This window comes from Mesoplodon bidens (assembly GCF_964165515.1).
Source record: "Mesoplodon bidens genome assembly, chromosome: 9".
NCBI classification, from domain to species: domain Eukaryota; kingdom Metazoa; phylum Chordata; class Mammalia; order Artiodactyla; family Ziphiidae; genus Mesoplodon; species Mesoplodon bidens.
Window position 1 is genome coordinate 92611122 of NC_138166.1, and position 20512 is coordinate 92631633.

General features: G+C 42.8%; 2 protein-coding genes across 6 annotated transcripts in view; both read left to right on the plus strand.

The window, feature by feature from the left end:
• Positions 1-4028: 4028 nt before the first annotated feature.
• FMC1 (formation of mitochondrial complex V assembly factor 1 homolog) lies at positions 4029-6774 on the plus strand. Its single transcript, XM_081244488.1, has 2 exons — positions 4029-4309; positions 6485-6774. Exons 1-2 carry the CDS (start codon positions 4172-4174, stop codon positions 6686-6688), a joined length of 342 nt encoding a protein of 113 aa, XP_081100614.1. The 5' UTR covers positions 4029-4171; the 3' UTR covers positions 6689-6774.
• A 6073-nt stretch (positions 6775-12847) lies between these two features.
• The window catches only part of LOC308622828 (putative RNA-binding protein Luc7-like 2), a 57553-nt gene continuing 49888 nt past the window's right edge, over positions 12848-20512 (plus strand). The window contains exons 1-2 of one of the 5 annotated variants that reach the window (XM_081244479.1): positions 12848-13302; positions 16260-16343. In XM_081244479.1, coding sequence (XP_081100605.1) covers positions 16306-16343 — 38 coding nt within the window. In that variant the 5' untranslated portion in view covers positions 12848-13302; positions 16260-16305. The other 4 variants (XM_081244482.1, XM_081244480.1, XM_081244486.1 and 1 more) reach the window with 4 other exon arrangements.

Below are 20512 nucleotides of genomic sequence, written 5' to 3' on the forward strand. Positions count from 1 at the left end.
GCAGATGCTTAATAAAAATTCATCGAATGACAAAATATTTGCTTTCCCAGCCTCCCCCGAACAACATGGGAACATAACCCAGGCCATGCTCATTAGAAGTACTCAGCCCAGAACTCTGACTCTTAGGTAATGACTTAATCTATTCTGGCACAAGTGGAAGCAGAAGAGCCAGCTACTGCCAGTGTCCTGGAGCAACAGCTTTGATGCCATTGTCCAGCCCCTGTCCAGTGTCACTGTGTTAGCACTGCAACCGCAGCGACTGTGCCTGCTGGTGTTTTCACTGGACCAGATCTGGGACAGACTTTTAGGTGAGGTTTCTTGCCTGTGTCGCTTCTAAGCCTACTGTCTAGCCTTACCAGGAAGTTCTGAGAATCACCCAGTATGTTTTTAATAAAAATCCCTTTTCTGCTATAAACATTTTTTTTAAGTTTAAAAAATAGGCTTTGGAGTTAGATTGCCTGAGGTCAAATACCAGCCTTATCACTGAGCAGTTAGTAAAGTTGGCTAAACCGAGAAACTGTCCTGAGCTTGTTCCCACATTTCTAAGTAGGTAAAATCCGAGTACTACCTTATAGGATTGTGGTGAGGGTCCAGTGGGAGTTGCCTGTGAAGTGCCCCAGGACATAGTTTGAACCCTGGCAACCCTAGGTTATATAAGGTCAACAGAGGTGTTTTGTTTGACAGACAGTATTGTTTTTAACTGATTGCTAACACTTAAAGGGGCATTGCATAAAAATTCTGGATTTACAACTTCTCTTGAAAAATCAGAAGCTCTGGCAACACTGTAACCACATTCCTACTTGCAACTAGATTGAGCTGAAAAGTCTAGCTCCTGTGCAGGAGGTAGGAACCCACCTGCCTGATTCACTCTTGTTTACCTGCCTGCTCTCTGCTGTAGGGCTTTGGGAATGTAGCCCTGCACTAGGAATATAAAGATTTTCCAAAGTTGCAAAATTATGAAGTTTGGCTAAATTGTCTCTAAGAACTTTTTTAGACTGATTTGGTTTTCTGTTGACACACAGTAATTCTAAAATTTAGTGGCATTTGTTCACAGACAGCCATTTTATTATCTTTAATGTTTCTTTGGGTTGACTGGGTTTAGCTGGGCAGTTCTCTGCTCCATATGACACTGGTTGAGACTGTAGTCATTTGGGGGTGCCACTGGATTGGGACACTTAAGATGGCTCACTGAACATGATAATTCATGCTGTCAGCTGAGAGGTCAGCTTGGCGTATCTCAGGACTCTTCATGGGCCGTGGGGTTTTCACAGCATAGTAGCTAGATAAGAAGCAGATTGTGAAAGTTGCCAGTTTTAAGGCCTGGGGCTCCCGAGAATTCCCAGAACATTCTATTTATTAGTTAAATCTGGTCACAAAGCCAGCCTAAGCTGGCTTACAAGTGTGGGAGAGGTGAGCAGGATGAGTAATAAGCTTCACCTCTTGATGTAAGAAGCATCATATGTATGAAAGGGGAAGATCTTGGGGGGCCATATTTGGTGACTAGTGGCTACATAGAGCTAACATTTTATGATTATCTATTTACTCTTGCTTTAGTGTAAAAATGGAAGAAAAGAGTCTCTCTGCAGTTCAGTAAAAAGGAACTCAGAATTATGTCTTATTGCCCCTTACCATATCAACAGTTACTGAAAATCTACTTCCAATTAATTCTCCCACTTCCTCAGAGCTGGCTTAAATTTGCTACATCTTAGAAAGTTGGATAAACAAATTTCTACTAAGGGGAAAATAGCTGACAGCATTCTTCTTAACCCCCTGCATATTTGCCTTTTAAAAATCAGACACTTGTGAATTACAGGGTGATAAAATGAATATTTTATGAGTGTGACAGGGAGAGATCAATTCATTCACATGAAGTCATACTGGTTTACTCTTGAGTTGATTCTGGAAGTGTCAGGATTGCAGCCCACGTGAAAAATTGATCAAAGTTGGCATAGCTAGAGCTGGTGAACCCTGAGAGGGACCTATGAAGAGAGCCCCATGAGAATGGGGAGTCCGGAGTCTGCGCAGTTGCATCTTGGCTTGTGAGGAAGATGATGAAGCTGAGACACAGGTGATATAGCTCGTAAAAGGTAAGATTACATAGAGAATCTAGAGGAGCCCACAGGAGGTGAAGTGAATCATTTTAACTTTGCCATGCTGTCCATAAGGGCCTGGAGAAGTGTCTGACCTAGACTTCCCAAGAAACTTGAAGCCCAAAAGGTAAATAAGAATATTAATGCGAATGGTTAAGATTCAGGCAAAGGGAATAACACAAGATGTGGAGAGGGGGGCTTGCCTGGTCCTGGAAGATCCCACATGCTGCAGAGCAACTAAGCCCGTGTGCCACAACTACTGAGCCTGCGCTCTAGAGCCCGCGAGCCACAACTACTGAGCCTGCACTCTAGAGCCTGCGAGCCACAACTACTGAGCCCGCGAGCCACAACTACTGAAGCCCGCGTGCCTAGAGCCCGTGCTCCACAACAAGAAAAGCCACCGCAATGAAAGCCCGAGCACCGCAACGAAAAGTAGTCTCCACTCGCCACAACTAGAGAAAGCCCGCATGCAGCAACAAAGACCCAATGCAGCCAAAAACAAATAAAATTAATTAAATAAATCTATTTTTAAAATGTGGAGAGGAAGACAGAGAAGTTCGGCTACACTGAGCAGAGGGTGAGAGGAGATGAAAGTTAAGACACAGGCAAGGGTCAATTTAGGTAGGGTCCAGTGGTCTGAAATTTATCTTACGGGCAACGGGGAGCCACTGCGAGATTTTAAGCAAGGGGTTAGTCTGCTGAGACTCAGAAGTGGCTTGTCCAATTTATTCAAATAGGAAAAGAAACAGAAAATTAGCTCCTAATTGTTTCTAATTAACTAATTCCTAGTGAATTAACTAATTCTAATTCTCCGCTGTCCCATGTTTACCACTAACCTGCCAATTCAGAAGGCAAGATAAACGTTTCTAACTGGCCACTTGCTCTGCGGAAATGGCCTGTGTTTCAACCGGAAACAAAATGACCGCCACGCACGCCACCTAATGGCAGGATGCAGCCAAGCCAAGTCCGGAAAGCCGCAACACCGGAAGGGGCCGGCTGTTTCCGGTGAAAACCCAACGAAGCACAAGCTCAGCGGGCGAATCTGGGAGATCCGGCTTAGCGTGCCCAGCGAGCTCGGCTCCGCGACATCGTATGCGCGCTTTTGCGCAGGCGCGGGAGCTACCGCGTAGGTAACGCGTACGCAAAACCGTGCGCGTGCCCGATCTCCGTCCGGCGCATCGGTGCTGCTTCGAGGGTAAAACCTTTGGAGCTGTGAGGCGGATATTTGTTCTCTTAACTACAACTCCCAGCATGCCTCGCACCTCATTAATGGTACTAAGTGTCGTTTCCTAGGATAGGTTAAAAAGAAACTGAATTGACGATGACGTACTAAGGAGGAAAAAAATTGAATACGTTGTTTGACCACGTTATCCACCGAAGCCCCAGTGGCCTAATGGATAAGGCATTGGCCTCCTAAGCCAGGGATTGTGGGTTCGAGTCCCATCTGGGGTGGTTGTACTTTTGCCTTTAAAATAAAACTTTTTGCCTTTCCCCCTTCTTAAACAATTATAGCGAAAAATGCTAACTTAATTTTACTCTTTAGAGATGGAAAGTGTATGCGTGGTTTTTCTAGGTGTGAGGCTACAGTTTGCGAGAATCAACATACTCCCATTTCCTTCTTCTGAGCCGTAACCCCATTAAGATCTCTGCTAAGGCAGTACGTTGAACTTTGACATCCCCTCTAGACATAAAATCTTCTCAAAGTTTTCTATTTCAAATTGACACCCACTTCCAACATGCCCTCATTTTCTCCAGAGTCAGCGGTCTGTCAGCGAATGGCGTCTGAAATGACGCAGTCAGGAAAGGAACTAGGACCTTCTTTTCCCTCGCCCGGCCTTTCTCCGGCTCTTCAGTTACACTCGGCTTTCGTTTGCTTTTGTCTTAACACCTTAGGACGCCGCTCGATGTTCGATTAATAACGCTCCGCAAAGAAGGGAAGTGAGACATTCCACTGTCCTGCAGTCGATAGGGGGAGCCGGCAGTCTGGTTCCGACCGTACCATTAAGCAGCTGAGCAGGGGCTGGTGAGGGAGTAAGAAGGGCGTAGGGCGCCGTCCCCCACCAGGCTCGGACGACGGGAAAATGGCGGCCTTGGGGTCACCGCTGCGCACTTGGCGAGGCCTTCTCCGAGAGTTGCGCTACTTGAACGCGGCTACAGGCCGACCCTATCGCCACACCGCGGCCTATCGGTACCTCGTGAAGGCTTTCCGTGCACATCGGGTACGGAAGCCCGTGTCCGGGGGCTCCAGCGTCCCTTTCCCGGGAAGGGAGGGAGAGTCGGGTCTGGGCAGGGTGGAGCGCGCCTGGCCTTAGTCCTCATTTCTGAGGCTCTGGTTCCCTCCAAACAGATCCAGGCCCTAGGCCCTGCTCTAAGGCCTGAGCTCGGGGACTAACCGAGGACCGGCGGGAAGGCAGAGTCATCCTGGGGTGGAGCCGTCCCTGAGGATTTCATTGGCTGTCTTTGGCCTGTGTGGAGGGGAAAGTCAGAGGGAAGTGAAATGGCGGAAATAGAGAGGGACAAGAAAAAAGATGTCCTTGGTGGAGAGTGTAGGGTCACAGGCCACAGCATCTACCCAACACTGACTTTTCCGGAGGAGAGCTATTCTGAGAACCAGTTTTTGATGCAGAGAGGAATATTGGGCGCTTCTTGAAGAGCAGGACTACGCCGCTTCAGGGAATGGTGCCTTGCAGAGCTGAACTAGAAACCTCTAATGAGGTGGTACTGTGAGTTACAACATTAACGTGCTATGTGACCAGACAACAGTTTTTCCGCCTGTAGTAGATAAATATGTACATATGGGAGGCCATCATCCTTGGAAAATCCCTTTGTGAAATCCGCACTCCTACCCCTTAGGCAAGATCGGATGGAAGATAGTTTCTTTCTTCAAAAGGGGCAACTGAGGCTCGGGGACGGTTGACTTGTACAAGCACATGTATAGGAACAACTAGGCTCTAGGTTACTTGGTTCCCAAATAAAAGTCTTCCATTTAATTGCTGACTTTATAGAGTTCCTGATCTGGCTTGGAAAGAAGTTGCAGCCTTTCTCAGAAATAATAAATTGGAGAGTCAGCTTGGGCTTTAGCAAAGGAAACTTAGCGTCTTTTGAGCAGTGTGGGAAAGGGGAGAACCATCATCCTAAGTCTTGATTTTCTGAGCCATGGAAGTTATAATGCAAAATGTTAGAACTAAACTTCAACTAATTTTTAAAAGGTCACAATATTAGGGACTGTTAGGAACTTGGCTGAGAACGACGAATAAGAGCCACATGGGTGCTGTCTTTTAAGAAGCTTAAGAAGCTTAAGGGCTCCTTAAGTCATTTGAGGCTATGCACACATCTTTTTTTTTTTTTTTTGCGGTACGCGGGCCTCTCACTGCCGTGGCCTCTCCCGCTGCGGAGCACAGGCTCCGGACACACAGGCTCCGCGGCCATGGCTCGCGGGCCCAGCCGCTCCGCGGCATGCGGGATCCTCCGGGATCGGGGCACGAACCCGTGTCCCCTGCATTGGCAGGCGGACCCCCAACCATTGCGCCACCAGGGAAGCCCGATGTACACATCTTTGTCTTACCTTTCCTGCCCCTTTCTCACAGCCTCAGAACATAAAAGTCTGAGGCTAATTTAAAGTCTGTGTACTAATTTAATCTGGAAGTTAATTATGATGAAGAAAAAACAAAGTTTGTAGTCACTTTGGAATGGATATGGAATTTCCAGCTTCTAAAGGTCATCAGAATACAGATTTTTCAGATGAATAAGTAAATTGTGAGAGCGAGTATAATTAAGTAGTATGAACATATGCATATTACTTTTATTTATAAAACCTTCATTTTGTTACTGGTGAGGACAAAGGTATTTTTCAGAAAAATAAGTTTTTAATTTTCATTGAAATGAAAGGCATATGCCATATTAACCAAAGTCCACAGTCACATAAAATAAAGCAGCCCTTCATTTGTTTGAAGGAGAGAAAGTTCTGTATTTTATTCCTTAGGTGACATTAATGATCAGTGACCTGACTATTTTCCCCATCTCTGCCATTAACCAACCATAGAGCCTCTCTGGGCTTTAGTTCCCTCATTCGTTAATGAGGGTGTTGAACCAAGAGATAAACTTTGTTCCAGTACTAAAATTTGAGGACACGAGGAAATGCTTCAGTGAAACTCCTTGTAAAATTCCTCTTTGATTAACAGGTGCCAGCTTTCCTAATCATCAACAGTTACAGAGTGCCTCTATATATGTACAGAGTGCTTTTATATATGTTATTAAGTATACACAAACACATGTTTGTATGTCCTCTGCAATTACTTTCATTCTAGAGAATGCTTGTTTAATAAATCTTTCTCTGTGGACCTGTATCTGCAGCTGGGCTGTTAATGGAATATCTGACCTTGCTACTTCTCCAGGTCACCAGTGAGAAGTTGTGCAGAGCCCAGCATGAGCTTCATTTCCAAGCTGCCACCTATCTCTGCCTTCTGCGCAGCATCCGAGAACATGTGGCCCTTCACCAGGAATTTCATGGCAAGGGTGAGCGCTCAGTGGAGGAGTCGGCTGGTTTAGTGGGTCTCAAGTTGCCCCAACAGCCTGGAGGGAAGGGCTGGGAGCCATGAAAATGGAGAGATTCCTTGGATGCTGCCTTCATACAAGAATTTAATAATTTCTATCAATATGTATTTATCATTAAATTTTTTTTTAAGTTTAGGGGTTTTCTCTGAAATTTTGTTGACTGAATTTCTCTGAAATTTTGTTGACTGAGGTTTTCTTAGGGAGGTTTCATCTTTACTCTCTGAATTTTCTGAAGTTCTTACACTAGGCTGCTTGATGTTCTTGATTTACTTTTAAAACTCTTCAGTTTTCTTTTTAATTTAGAAAGTAATACAGCCTATTAAGGAATTCAAATGGTACAGACATATAAAATAAAGCCCTCTTACCTTTTCCCTTGTCCCTCCCTCCCCTCTCCCAACCCCATTACCAGGTGGTAACGATTACTGACAGTTTGGTGTGCATCTTTCTAGATGTTTCCTATGCATAAACAAACAATTATACATATATACCTTTTATCTAAAAGTACACAAATACGATGTTAAGGTCCTGGTAGGAAACAGATGGCACACTCATACAGGGTTACTGAGGAGAGTTAATGAAGGGATATTTGTAAAGATTTGGGTTGAATTAAGGTCCACAAGACAGTGGGGAGCTGTTATCTCCCAAGCCTGATGGAGTTGACCCTTAGGTATAAGAACACGGCCCCCACTCATCTGCAGGCTGCAGGAAGGCCAGGGAGAGGGCAGTGGAATGAGCACACCGACCGCTCCGCTTCTGCCTTCTACCCTCCATGTCAGATTGCTCTTCCTCCTGAATTCTGTCTCAGGGTGAAGGGCTCCATAGCGCACTTGGCTGACCAAGTCGAGAAGGGCTCCGTAGTGCACTTGGGCTTCATTCTGTATTTCTCTTTCTCCTCACTCTCCACATCCAGTCAGTAAGTTCTGCTTCTGCAAGAACTGTTAGCATCACTGTCTCCGTCCTAGTTCAAGCACTGGAAATCTTTTGGCTGAACTATTAAACTAGACTCCTCAATGGGCCCCTTGCCTCTAAAGTCCTGAATTCGACAAATAAAAATTCTCTGTGAACTAACAATAGTTCTTTATCTGTGCCCCCTTTGTGGTATATGTCAGTTTCTTCTGGTATTATAATTGTAGACATATAATCTCTTTTTCCCTGGACTGTCAGCTTCTTTAGAGTAAGGATGGTGTCTCATTCATTTTTGTAGTCTATAAAGCATCTTCCACAGCGACTTACATAGACAATTATTCAATCAGTGTTTTGAATGCAAGGCTCAGTTCTACTCACTAGGAGAACAATCTGAACAAATACTCCAAGCACTTCAAAACATCATCTCTTCTAAGAGATTAACAGTAGAATAATAGTATTAAGAGGTCAAAACAAGCATTTGTTCAATTGAACAGATCAAAAAAATAAAAATGTTTAACATACTATTTCCCCCTGTGTTATTTCATGGACATGGGTATATTATTATCTGAAGATGTTTTACTTTGCTAAGATGAAGAAAGCAAAAGGATTAGGATAGATTGATGTTTTGATTCCTTTAGTTAAAATATTGTGTATATAACAAATAACTTTGTTTTTCTGGCCGAGCCGAGCAGCTTGTGGGATCTTAGTTCCCCGAATAGGGATTGAACCCGGGCCACAGCAGTTAAAGCGCCGAGTCCTAACCACTGGACTGCCAGGGAATTCCCGTAACATTTTTTTTTTTTTTTTTTTTTTGCGGTACGCGGGCGTCTCACCGCTGTGGCCTCTCCCGTTGCGGAGCACAGGCTCCGGACGCGCGGGCTCAGCGGCCATGGCTCACGGGCCCAGCCGCTCCGCGGCATATGGGATCCTCCCAGACCGGGGCACGAACCCGCCTGCCCTGCATCGGCAGGTGGACTCTCAACCACTGCACCACCAGGGAAGCCCTCCCGTAACATTTTTAAAGAAAGAGATTTGAGGCAGAATTGCCTAAAAGGGTAAGAAATACTTATGGGCTTGAAGTCATATAGACCTAGGCTTTAATCCCATCTTTATAATTTACCAGCTGTGTGGTCTTGGGTAGGTTAGTTGCCCTGAGCTTGTTCCCTCTTCTGTAGAATGAGAATGCCAACAAGGTGGTTGTAATAAGTGAGAATAATGTTTACATAAAACATTTGCACAGTACCTAAGTGCCTGACAAAAAAGAAAAACTTGTTTTCATCTTAAACCACCACACCCTTATTCTTTCATCATGAACCCTTCCTCTAAGCCCTGTTGCCACCAGTCTTCTGAAATACAGACAACTTATTTCCCATGGTTTAAATGATTTGCTCAGGCCATTTCTGTCCTTATATAATAACCTGGACCTCCTATCAATGGTCTTACCATCCAGAATTAGGTTGACTCTGGGATATGAACTGTATTAGTGATAAACTTTCTATACTGGGAATGTCCTAAAAGGAGGGACTCCTGAGGTTTTGGCACTGTGTTAACTCACTGTAGTTTTTGATGTGGTACATGCTTTATCACATTCCTTTGCTGTCTCTTCTGACTGTCCTTTAACTTCAGCTGCTTCCTCTCACTGAATTCTATTAGTATTTAAATATGCTCAAGGCTCTTCCATCTAAAAACAACTATAGTTGACCCTTGAGCAGTTTGGGGGATTAAGGGCACCAATCCTCCACAGAGTCAAAACTCTTGAGTTTAATTTATAGTCTGCCCTCCACGGTTCTGCATCTGCAGATTCAACCAACTGCGGGTCGGGTAGTACTTTGGTATTTATTATTGAAAAAAATCCACGTATAAGTGGACGAGCACAGTTCAAACACATGTTGTTCAAGGATCAGTTGTACTTAGCTTTAACTCAAATATCTTTTCAGCTCCTATCTTCTAACTCATTCCTCTTCGCAAACAAATTGTATTCAATGAATTGAATGAATTTGTTCAGTGAATTGAATGAATTTTCATTTTCTACATTTTTTAAAAAGTCTTTATTGAATTTGTTACAATATTGCTTCTGTTTTATGTTTTGTTTTTTTTGGCCGCAAGGCATGTGGGATCTTAACTCCCCGACCAGGGATAGAACCCTCAGCCCCTGCATTGGAAGGCAAAGTCTTTTTTTTTTTTTTTAATGTTTGTTTGTTTATTTATTTATTTATTTATTTATTTATTTTCTTATTAGTCATCCTGGAAGGCAAAGTCTTAACCACTGGAATGCCAGGGAAGTCCCCACATTTTTTAAACTTATAAAATGAGTTATATTGAGGTATAATGTACATGTAATAAATATACAGGTCAATGAATAATGATAAATGAATGCATCTGTGTAATAACCACACCAATAAAGCTACAGAACATTTTCATTGCCCCCCAAAAGTTCCCTTGTGTCCATTTGCAGACAACCTCCTTCCCCACACCTGGTCCCAGACAACCACTGACTGCTTGCTGTAACCATAGATTAGTTTGGCCTGTTCAAGTATTTCATCCAAATGCAGTCATATAGTATTTACTCTTTTGAGTTGGCTTCTTTTGCTCAGCATACAGATTTTGAGGTTAATAATCCATGTTGTTTCATGTACCCATTTTCTGCATTTTTCATGACCATTCATTCTTTTTTTTTTTTTTTTTTTTTTTGAGGTACGCGGGCCTCTCACTGCCGCGGCCTCTCCGGAGCCTCTCCGGTTGCAGAGCACAGGCTCCGGACGCGCAAGCTCAGCGGCCACGACTCACGGGCCCAGCCGCTCCGCGGCATGTGGGATCTTCCCAGACCGGGGCACGAACCCGTGTCCCCTGACTCGGCAGGCAGACTCTCAACCACTGCGCCACCAGGGAAGTCCCCATTCATTCTTAATCCACTGCAGTCAGGTTTTTCGCCCTCTATTAGAACTGCCTTGCAAATTTACAAATGACCTTCATGCCACTAAACCCAATGGATCATTCCTTATCTTGCTGACCCCTAGGGAGTATTTGCCACTGTTAACCCTTCCTTTTCTCTTGGCTTTCATGATCATTTTCTGCTTTCTTCTTTCAGTCTAGCCATTTGTCTTCAGTTTCCTCTTCTGTGTATCGCTTATATGTTGGTGTTCCTCATGTTCAGACCTAGGTCCTTATCTCACACTCCACATGCTTTCCCTGGGTGATCACCTCCATTCCAAGGCTTTAATCAACAGGCTAACTCCAGTCCAGGCCCCCCTGCCAAGCTATAGACCCGTCCAGCGGCCAGACAACACCACTTAGGGGACTCAAAGGCATCTCAAATTCAGTGCATCGGGCTTCCCTAGTGGCTCAGTGGTTGGGAATCTGCCTGCCGATGGCGGGGGGCGCGGGTTCGTGCCCCGGTCCGGGAGGGTCCCGCGTGCCGCGGAGCGGCTGGGCCCGTGAGTCGTGGCCGCTGGGCCTGCGTGTCCGGAGCCTGTGCTCCGCAACGGGAGAGGCCACAACAGTGAGAGGCCCACGTACCGCCAAAAAAAAAAAAAAGGCAGACAAGAAAGGAGAGAAAATTAAACATAAAACAGGTGAGACAAATAGACAAAATAAGAGCTTTAAACTCAAGCACATGTGTAATTACATGAATATGAATGATTAAATGCTTCAATTAAAAGACAGTGAATATCAGACTATTGAAAAAAATGTTTTAAAATAAGAGATACATCCAAAATGTAAGCAACCAGAAAGGTAGAAAGTAAGAGAGGGATGAGAACTAAAATCTCTTCACTGACACATAACATTTCAACATTTTAGTGTATTTTCCTCCTAAGGGTATTGTATATGTAATAGTGCATTCCTCTCAGACATATTAATTTGTAAATTTTTCTTTTATTGTAAATAGTTTTCAAAGGATGATATTCCAAGTATTGGAGTTATTTGAATTTTCAGTTCTCTGAATAACTGGTGGGAAACTATCTGGTCAGTTATAAACACTAGGATGATTCTAAGATTTCTGTTGGCCCAGTATGCATTTAAAGGGATCTTGGGGGAATTCCCTGGTGGTCCAGTGATTAGGACTCGGTGCTTTCACTGGCAGGGCACAGGTGCCATCCCTGGCCAGGGAACTAAGATCCCTCAAGCAGCACAGTGCGGCCAAAAAGAAAAAGAGGATCTTGGGACTATGATTGTTATTTCACATAAATTTTTTACTGATGTTGATATTAAATTATAAGTTCCAAGACACTGTATATAAAATCTTAATGAAACAAAAAAGTTTACCATTATTTCCTTGCAAAGTACCTATGTCTCATCTTCAGGAATTAATATTTTACAAAAAAAGTTAAAACCTCAGGGCAAGGCTCTGGGCTAGGATTTTCTGCTAGCTCATTTAGTCCTCACAACAGTGCTATAAGGTATGTATCTTCATTAGACATGAGATTAAGAAATAAATCGCTGAAGGTCCCACAGTTAGTAATCGGTCGACCTACGTCTGGAATGCAGGGTGATGGCAAGCTAAGAACCCACAGGCTTGCTTTTCTGTTGCCAGGGCTGCTGCTACACTGAAAAGGTCTTATCGTTCAAATTTAGCTCTCAAGCAGGAAAAAAATTATCTACAAGATGACCTCCTTTCCTTTGTTAGAATACTGCTTAACTTTTATAGCTTCTAATTTAGACTAACAGCTTCCTGCTATATATATAAGTAACAATGACAAATCCGAATGGGGTAGCTGGCCTGTTTCGTAGTGCAGTAATTTCCGGCGTTATTTCCTGAACCTGATTTATTCCAGTTGGGGGTGCTTCAAGCCTCCTTGCATAGATTAAGGAAGATGACCCAGCTGTCAGATCTCCAGGGCTCCTTCTGTAGAGGGTCGGGCAGCAGTGAGAAAGGAGTCGAGTCTACACGATTTTCAGGTGGGCCCTTGAAAACGAGTTAATTGGTCAATGAATATTCGTCAGGAATACGCCCGTATTAGTTCCTATGACTGCTAACCTCCATCGAAACGACGGGTATGGTCTCTACTTACTTTCGACTCGGGCTAACCCTCTGGCACACTGGCTAGCTTGGGGCTGGCTCGCCAGCACAGCGTGCAACGCGGCCCTAGCGGACCTAGAGCCCTGAGCGTGAGGTTTTCGCGCCCGGGGCGGATCCGGCTCTAGGGTCCGTTGAGGCACCAGAGTCTCGCGAGATCTGGAGGGCTGGGGCGGGAGAGGCCCGCGTGCACGCGCCCGAGAGCCGTTAGGGTGGAACCCCTCCCGCACGGGGCGGGCGGAGCAAATACAGTTGGACGCTAGTTGGTGGAGCCCCCGCGGGAAACGACTAAGCGCGAGGAGCGTGCGCGCTCACGTCGCGGCGACGGTGGCGGCGAGCGGCGTCAGAGCTTGAAGGGGGGGCTAACGTCTTCTGGCGGGTGGCAGTGTTGGAGACGAGAGCTTGGTTAGCCGGTATTGCTTCTGTCCCAGGAACCCGACGGAGAGTGAGGGAACGAGGGTCGCTTTCGGGGGCTGCTGCCTTCCACGTACGCGTCGTCGTGAGGAGCGCAGCCCGGACTCTCCTGCAACCCCTCCAGCTCCCTTTCCGCACGCCTCGAGGCAGCGGCGGCAACCGAGACAGCGTCTCACCTTCCCCCACCCCTTCCCCTTGTCTCCCCGCCCGAGAGGGCCCGGTCTGCGCCCCACCCCCGTCCGTCCGCCCGCTACGCCGCCGCCATGTCGGCGCAGGCCCAGATGCGCGCGATGCTGGACCAGTTGATGGGCACCTCCCGGGACGGTAAGTCTCTGCCAGTGCCCTGGGGGTGGGGGAAGGGATGGGGAAGGCGAGGGAAGGGTCTCCGCGGGCGCACCTGGGCTTGTGTGTGTGGCTGAGTAAGGGGCTCCCAGATTGGTAACACGAGGTCCCGGCTCCCGTCCCATCCAATCAGGGCTTGGCAGGCGGGCCTGGGGGGCGGCGACCGAGCGGATTGGCGGGAATTGCTGCCAATGGGGCCAGGCGGGGCCTGGAGGCCGCAAGGAGAGTTTGAGCCTTGAGTGTTGACTTGGCTGGGACGGGAGAGCCCACGTCTCTTTTGCGTAGGCGGGCGGCCTGTTTTGTCGCTGATTAGGTACCTGCGGACCGCTAAAGCCTCCGCCCCCTGAACTAATTCCTTAACCCAGAGCTTTGGGATCAGTCCTCGTCGCCGCCTTCCAGAGTATCCAGGGAGAACTGGCCCCCATCATCCACCCCCTTATCTGGGTCCGGAGAAAACCTTTACTAGGAATCCAGTCCCAGGGATGAAACAACCATTCTTATGGGAAAATCTGACCCAAACCATGGTTTCTTGAAGCGGGTGTGTTTGGCCCATTTTGTGAAAAGAAGGATGTTACGGCCTGTTTTTTTCCGAGAGACCTCCATTTTGTTAGACAATTTAATAGAGGCTTTGTTCAGTAAATATTGACAAACCTTGCTTGTGCCCCGAATAGAACCATTTTGAAAATGTGGTGCCCAGTAAAGTAGAATTGAGGGGAAACAACGATCTTTTTAGGCGCTTAGGTTAGAGCTTGTATAGAAAACCACTAATGGCTGGATATCTTTTTGTCATAGAGAATTTCTAGTTAAGATGAAACGCTGATGCTTTTTTGGTGGTGATAATTAGTAATGTACTCTTTGATATTCGACTCAAATCCATGCTAATATGGAGGAAGGGTCTAGTTCACTACTTTTTCTCTTAAAGACAAAGCCAGTACTTGCTCATTTTTGTATGTTGCTTGTTTAGGCAAATAGTTTCTTAACCATTAAAGAAATGCTTTTTTTGACAAGTTATTTAAATTGCTTGACGTAAGAGAAAAGGCACACTCAACTTTTTAGCAGTCGCTATTATAATTTCCTTGAATGCTCTGCAGCAAAATATGTGAGTAAAACATTTTATCGAATTCAGATGTTTTAGCAGTGTATACTTTGCATGGTTTTTCAGTGTTCATAGTTCAGTTGTAATAAATACCCACATTTGGAACTTATTTTCGTAGAACGTATAGAAAAATAGGTGTAGATCGCAAACCTACTTGTGATTGTGTAGAGAGGAGGCAAGATTGGGAAGGAAATGAATTTCATTTGTGTAGTAAACCCTTGAAAGTTAACGTTAATTACAAATGCCACTGGAGAAACTTTTATCAGTTACCATTTTTCACTTTTAGATAAGAATGTTTTTTTATAACATATGGTATTGAGAAGGGACTTAATCCAGGATCTTAGCTAACAGAATAATCTTTGTAGTAAAATTACAGAAATCATTTCATTTAAGACATACTTTACATGATCCTTTTAATCCTAGATGGGTACCATTTTGGGTACCTTCTTCATGGATTGAATTTCCTAATTTACTGGGAGGGTAGTTGGATCAAAGTAACTACTATCACCTGATAAATTTCCAAACTAGGCAGCCAATCTAATATTGCAAAGCTGAATTAAAATGTGTGTGTGTGTGTATATATATATGTGTATACGTATATATATATACACACACACATACACACATATACGTACATATATATTTTTTCCTATGTGTGTAATCAGCAGAAGCTTGGGTTTCTTAAAAATCCACTCTGCTTTGTATACAAATAAATTTATATTTTTATGTATCTGTTACTGGATTTTTTTTTTTTTTTTTTTGCCTCCAGACTAAGAGAATTTACCAATGAACCCATGTTTACAAGTCCACGATATTATTTAGCTGAAATGACTGGATTTTCACTGCTGTGTTGGGCCAGAAGTAAGAAACATACTACTTTCAAGGAAAAGAATTGAATTTTTTTTAGATACCCAAATTAGTTCTTTGATGTATATAAGACAAGAATCAGAGTATTCTTTTCCTTCTTACCAGAGAGTTTAATGAGTTTACATACTTCATCTTATGATTCAGGACCTTTAAATAATTAGGATTTTTTTTTTTTTTTTTTTAGCATACAGTCAACTTGAAGTTATCCAGGGATAGGGGGACGTGAATACCTTCCTGAATAACTCATGTAATTTGAAACCATATATTAGAAACCATATAATGGGAAGCTTTGTATTGGACATAGGAACAGCTTACAGGGAATGCTGTTGGGTATCTTTGGTACTAAGAGGTGGAAATGGGGATCCAAGAGGTGGGAGAGAGATGGAAAAGGTAGGTAGGAGGGTATTCAAAGCAGCTGTGTCCAATTTTTTTTTTTTTTTTAAATCCCAGAGACTGACTATAAAGCAACACTGTCATTTTGTCAGGGTGGCAGTAACCACCCCCTCAACTCTTAGTGTCCTGCCTGTGAGGGAATCTGAAGTGGCACAGGAGGCCCAGAGTACTTTCTCTTTTACCTTCTTTGCCCCCCTAATGAAAAATTTATTTCCTCTTCCCCTCCCCCAAATTAGAATTTTTAATTAGTTCCTTTTTAAACTCCTTGGAGATTTAAGTCTGTTAAATGTAACTTACTTTGAATTACTTAAGTCAGTTAATCATGTAGATTACCTAAATTTTACTGAAATTCTCAGAAATAGGAATTTTAGTAGGGAAATGGAGAGGTAATTTTGGATCCTTGGGCACTCCCAGAAAGGACAGTCCTGGGTGAGTGGTGGAAGTGGGAGGCTTTGGACAACCAGAGGGCAGCATGATGGTGCTGGGAGGCTGGGCAGGGGGCTGACCAGGAGGTGGGAGAGGAATGCATAAGGGAGGTGGGAGGGCCAAAGACAAACTTTGCCTTCTTTGCAATTTTGCCTAGGGCCCTGGTGGTGGCAACCGCCTGTGTGCCACTGAAAATCGTGCCGATGCCTGGCATACTGCATAAATGGAAGCAGGGTACCGCGTGAGTTGAAACATTGGTCACACTATATAAAGTTTGTATATGTGAATCAGTGTAACTCATACCCATGTAACTGGGGGTCTGACTGTATTTGGATTTTTCTGATAAGGCATCATGGGCTAAGGAAAAGAGCACTGGGCTGAGACTCAGGAGACCTGGTTTCTAGCCCCAGCTGTACCTCTAATTGTAACCTTGGGTAAGTCACTTAACCTTTTTTGCCTCAAGTTAAATCTATAATTTGTTAAATGAGAAGCCAAGTAATTTCCTATGTTATCCTAAAAAATGTTGAAAAATAAGTATATTTTAAGTTTTTTAAAAGGAAGGGACCATAAGTAGATATAAATTAGTATCTTATTTTGTCTGAAGTTTAAGATACATTAAATTTTATAATTACCTTTGTTTTAGTTGTTAGCATTAATAGAAGGGAGAGGGGCAAGTTGTCTTCCCCGAACATACTCCATTTGAAAGCAGGGAGGAGCAGCACAGGAGAGTCAAGCAGCAGTTCAGCTGAATTGTCTGTGTGATGGTTGGAGGAACCTAGTGTCCTCACACAGACTGTACTTATTTTTGTTGTGTTGGTTTAATTGGAAGGATGTCCCTTAGCTAAAGCCCTTCTGCCAACAAGTACAGTTTAGTTATGAGAAGTCTCTGGCCCTGACCCCAGAAAGGCCTTGCAAGGTTCCAGGGATAGGAATTAAACAAAATTGAGGGTGTGAATTTAGATTATATCCTAAGTTTAGCAACTAAAGAAGTTACAGAAGGTAGTTTTGGGGATTAAATACCTCTTAATTGCTTATAACCCTTAAATGGGAACAGAGACCATCTCGTAAAGGTTACACCAGGCCAGAAATGGCATCTGCCCTCAAAAACAACCAGTAGACTAATGGAATTCAGATTATAGATTAGAATTTTATAGCATCATTAGTTGTCCATTATGGTTAGGGAATATTTAGGGGAAGTTGAAGCTTTCAGATAATTTTAGCTATTTTTTCTGGTAATCCTTCTGACCATATGATGGTCTTGCTCAGTTAATAGAGTACATTAATCATAATTTAATATTTTTGCTGATCACTTATATATATGGTAGTTGTAGTTTATGGGATGTAAAATTAAAAGGATATGCATCCTAGGAGATACCCAGGAAAATACGGTTCAGAAAATCATTTACTTGTACCTAGTACAAGTTTAGTGATACATAACTGTTGAACCTATAGGACAGTATGACCTCGCTGCCTTTCTGCAGCATAAATTATTGAATCAACGATTGAAGTAGCGTTTTTTCAGTGGATTTTTTTCGTAAAATCATCTTTACTGTAATCTGTGTTCCTTGACTTGTCATCAACACTGAGAGCATTTTCTTTTCATTTTCTCTCATTAACATAATGAATCATATTTATTTCTTGGTCAGTTGTAAGTCATTCTTCTATTCCACTTGGATTGTTCATTTTAAGTGAAGGAGGCATAGCCTTTAATGTGCAAATATACATTTTTTGAAATAATGGCTATATCTAACTCTAGAGCTTGTAAATTCTTTAACATTATAAGAAATTTTAGCAAACATAAGGTTAAGTAGTTAAACATAAACTTAAACAGAGTTTTAATAAATATTTGATTTTATCAGAGGTCCAGGCATGCCAAAACACTGAAAACTCTGTTAACACCCACATAGTGAATCCATTTAAAAAAACTTTAACTCACTTTGAACTCTGAAAGATATTTGTCTCCAGAACAGCCCAGGTGATAATAATATCACTACTTACAACTTCGCATTGTTCTTGGATTCTCTACAGTTGTTTAGCTCTTCTCAAGTAAATCTATGCTTCTGAGACATTCTTTTGCTTCGGGTAAAAAAATAAATTAAAAGCAAAGAAAAATCATTTTGTCTGTCAGTCCATAAGCTTTATAAGCAGCAAGTAAATACTTTGATTTGGTTTGGGTAAGATGTCATATAAGGATAAATGGTAGTGAGCTATATGTTCAAGATGGGTAGCAAGAAGTCAAGGGCAAGCAGGTGTCATGGATGGGGGTGAGGTTTAGTGAGGGTTTCAGTACCAGGTGGTTCATATCAACATTAAAGCTTGAAGTTCCTAAGGGTTCAGGCAAGTTTGGGGTTGCAAAGATAGGCAGAGGGCTTAAAACAATAAGTGTGGCCAAGGCTAGATAAATGAGGCAGGTACTCCTCAAGAATGGAATTCCAGAAAGGTGCTTGAAATGTTAGTATATTCATTGAGGACACATAATTGATTGTACTACCCAACTTAATAGTCAGTCTACTAAGAAGTTGTAGACTGTGAAGATGAGGAAAGTTAGAACATTTTGGGGAGAAAGAATGAGGGAGTGGGAGGGAGTGTAAGTTTATGACAGGAATCTTATGGGTTCAGCATCTGCAAAAAAGTCATTCTGTTCCTTTTCAGTTTAAGATCTCATACACTAGCAGCTGCTGGGATAGAAATTAGAAGGCAAGGCCAAAATAGATCAGTTAATCAGTTTTGTAAGATTATTGAGGATAGAGAGAAAAGTAGTTTGTAAAAACTCTGAAATTGGCTACAGCTTAGTGTTTTTGTTTTAACTGAGTAACTTATGACTGAAAAGTCAAAGCCATTAGAAACATGTAACTCAATCAGCTGAATAAATGTTATATTTTTCTATTTAACATGGCCTAGAGAAAGGAGTCTTAGAACTTTTTTCTTAAAATACTCTTACTAGATACTGATCCTTATGTTCTAATTTAGTTGTGAACCATGTGCAATGATGTTGACCTCTGTGATTCAACATGAAAAGAATTTAACCAGCTGCCCTTGCTGAATCTTTTGTCATGTCTCCTGAATGCATGGTAAATTGTTTTTATTTTCTTGAGACCTCAGGTTTCTGCTGACATCAGTTTTCTCTTTCAGAGTTGAACTCTCCAAAGCTTTGCCTTTCAATAAAATAGGTTGGATATTTATTGGATAGTATCTACAGTATATATACACCTTGGTGTTCAGCTGCTTCTATATTCTGTCCTACTACTATGATATACAGTATACCCTTTTCAGTTACTTGAGGGTGTGTTTTAGATCAGGGTTGGCACTATGGCCCACCTGCTTTTTGTAAATAAAGCTTTGTTGGAACACAATCATGCCCATTTGTGTGTATATTGTCTGTAGCTGCTTTGCCTTACAACAGCAGAGTTGGGTAGTTGCAACAGAGATATATAGCTGGTAAGCTTAAAATATTTGCTATCTGGCCCTTTAAGAAAAAGCTTTTTGACCATTGTTCTAGATCAGTGTTTATCAAAAATGTGGTGCCCAGATCAGCAACCTTAGCATCACCTGGAAACTTGTTAGAAACACATCTTCTTGGACATACCACCCCAGGCCTACCAAATCAGAAGTTCTGGGGATGGGGGCCAGCAATTTGTGTTTTAAGAAGCCTTTCATGTGACTCTGATACACATTAAAAGTTTGAGAAACTCTGTTCTGGATAAGTGTTTCCCAAATGTAAATCACATATATCACCTGTACTATTTTTACCCTGTTTTCTTTTTGTTTAATTTTTTTGTCAACTCACTTTCTGAAAATTTAAACTAATTTTAAAATGAAAGTTTATGTCACCAGAAAAATAAATACAATGAAAACAACATGGTGTTATGAGATAACTAGAGTCTGTTGTCACGTACCCTGTGCTAAAAATTAGAACTCATTAGATGTATTAAGTACATACTAAGCACCAAGTGGAAACTTTTTTCTTGCCTTAATCATGATAAATAATCACTAGTGATTGAGAGGTGTTTAAAATGTCATGTTGGTGAAATCATATAACATCTAAAATTATTTTTTGTCCAAATCCTATACTTTAGGAAATACTGTTATTAGTTGCTCATACGGAAGGAAAGCTGCTTGAACTATATATACCTAAACCACTGGGTAGAAATGACTTTTCCTTAGAAATAGACAGAAATACACACCCATGAGATGGAGAGATATAGAAGTCCCCAGAGAGGTCCATCTAGACTTCTAGGATGAAATTACATATTTAGCTTCATCTTACCTTTCCATTAATGTTTTGGTGCATGGTGGTCAGCAATTCTGCAGGATTTCACCAACTTCTTCCACAGTGGGATTGTGAAAGGTGCTGGCTGTGAGAAAAGCTGATTACCAAAGAAAACCCCTGGACTAGAAACTGGGGGGAAG

Bases quoted from the DNA above. Each gene is read 5' to 3' on its own strand.
- FMC1 (XM_081244488.1), top strand. From the start codon at position 4,172: ATGGCGGCCTTGGGGTCACCGCTGCGCACTTGGCGAGGCCTTCTCCGA. The intron at 4,310-6,484 runs GTACGGAAGCCC...CTACTTCTCCAG, and splicing joins AGGCTTTCCGTGCACATCGG to GTCACCAGTGAGAAGTTGTG.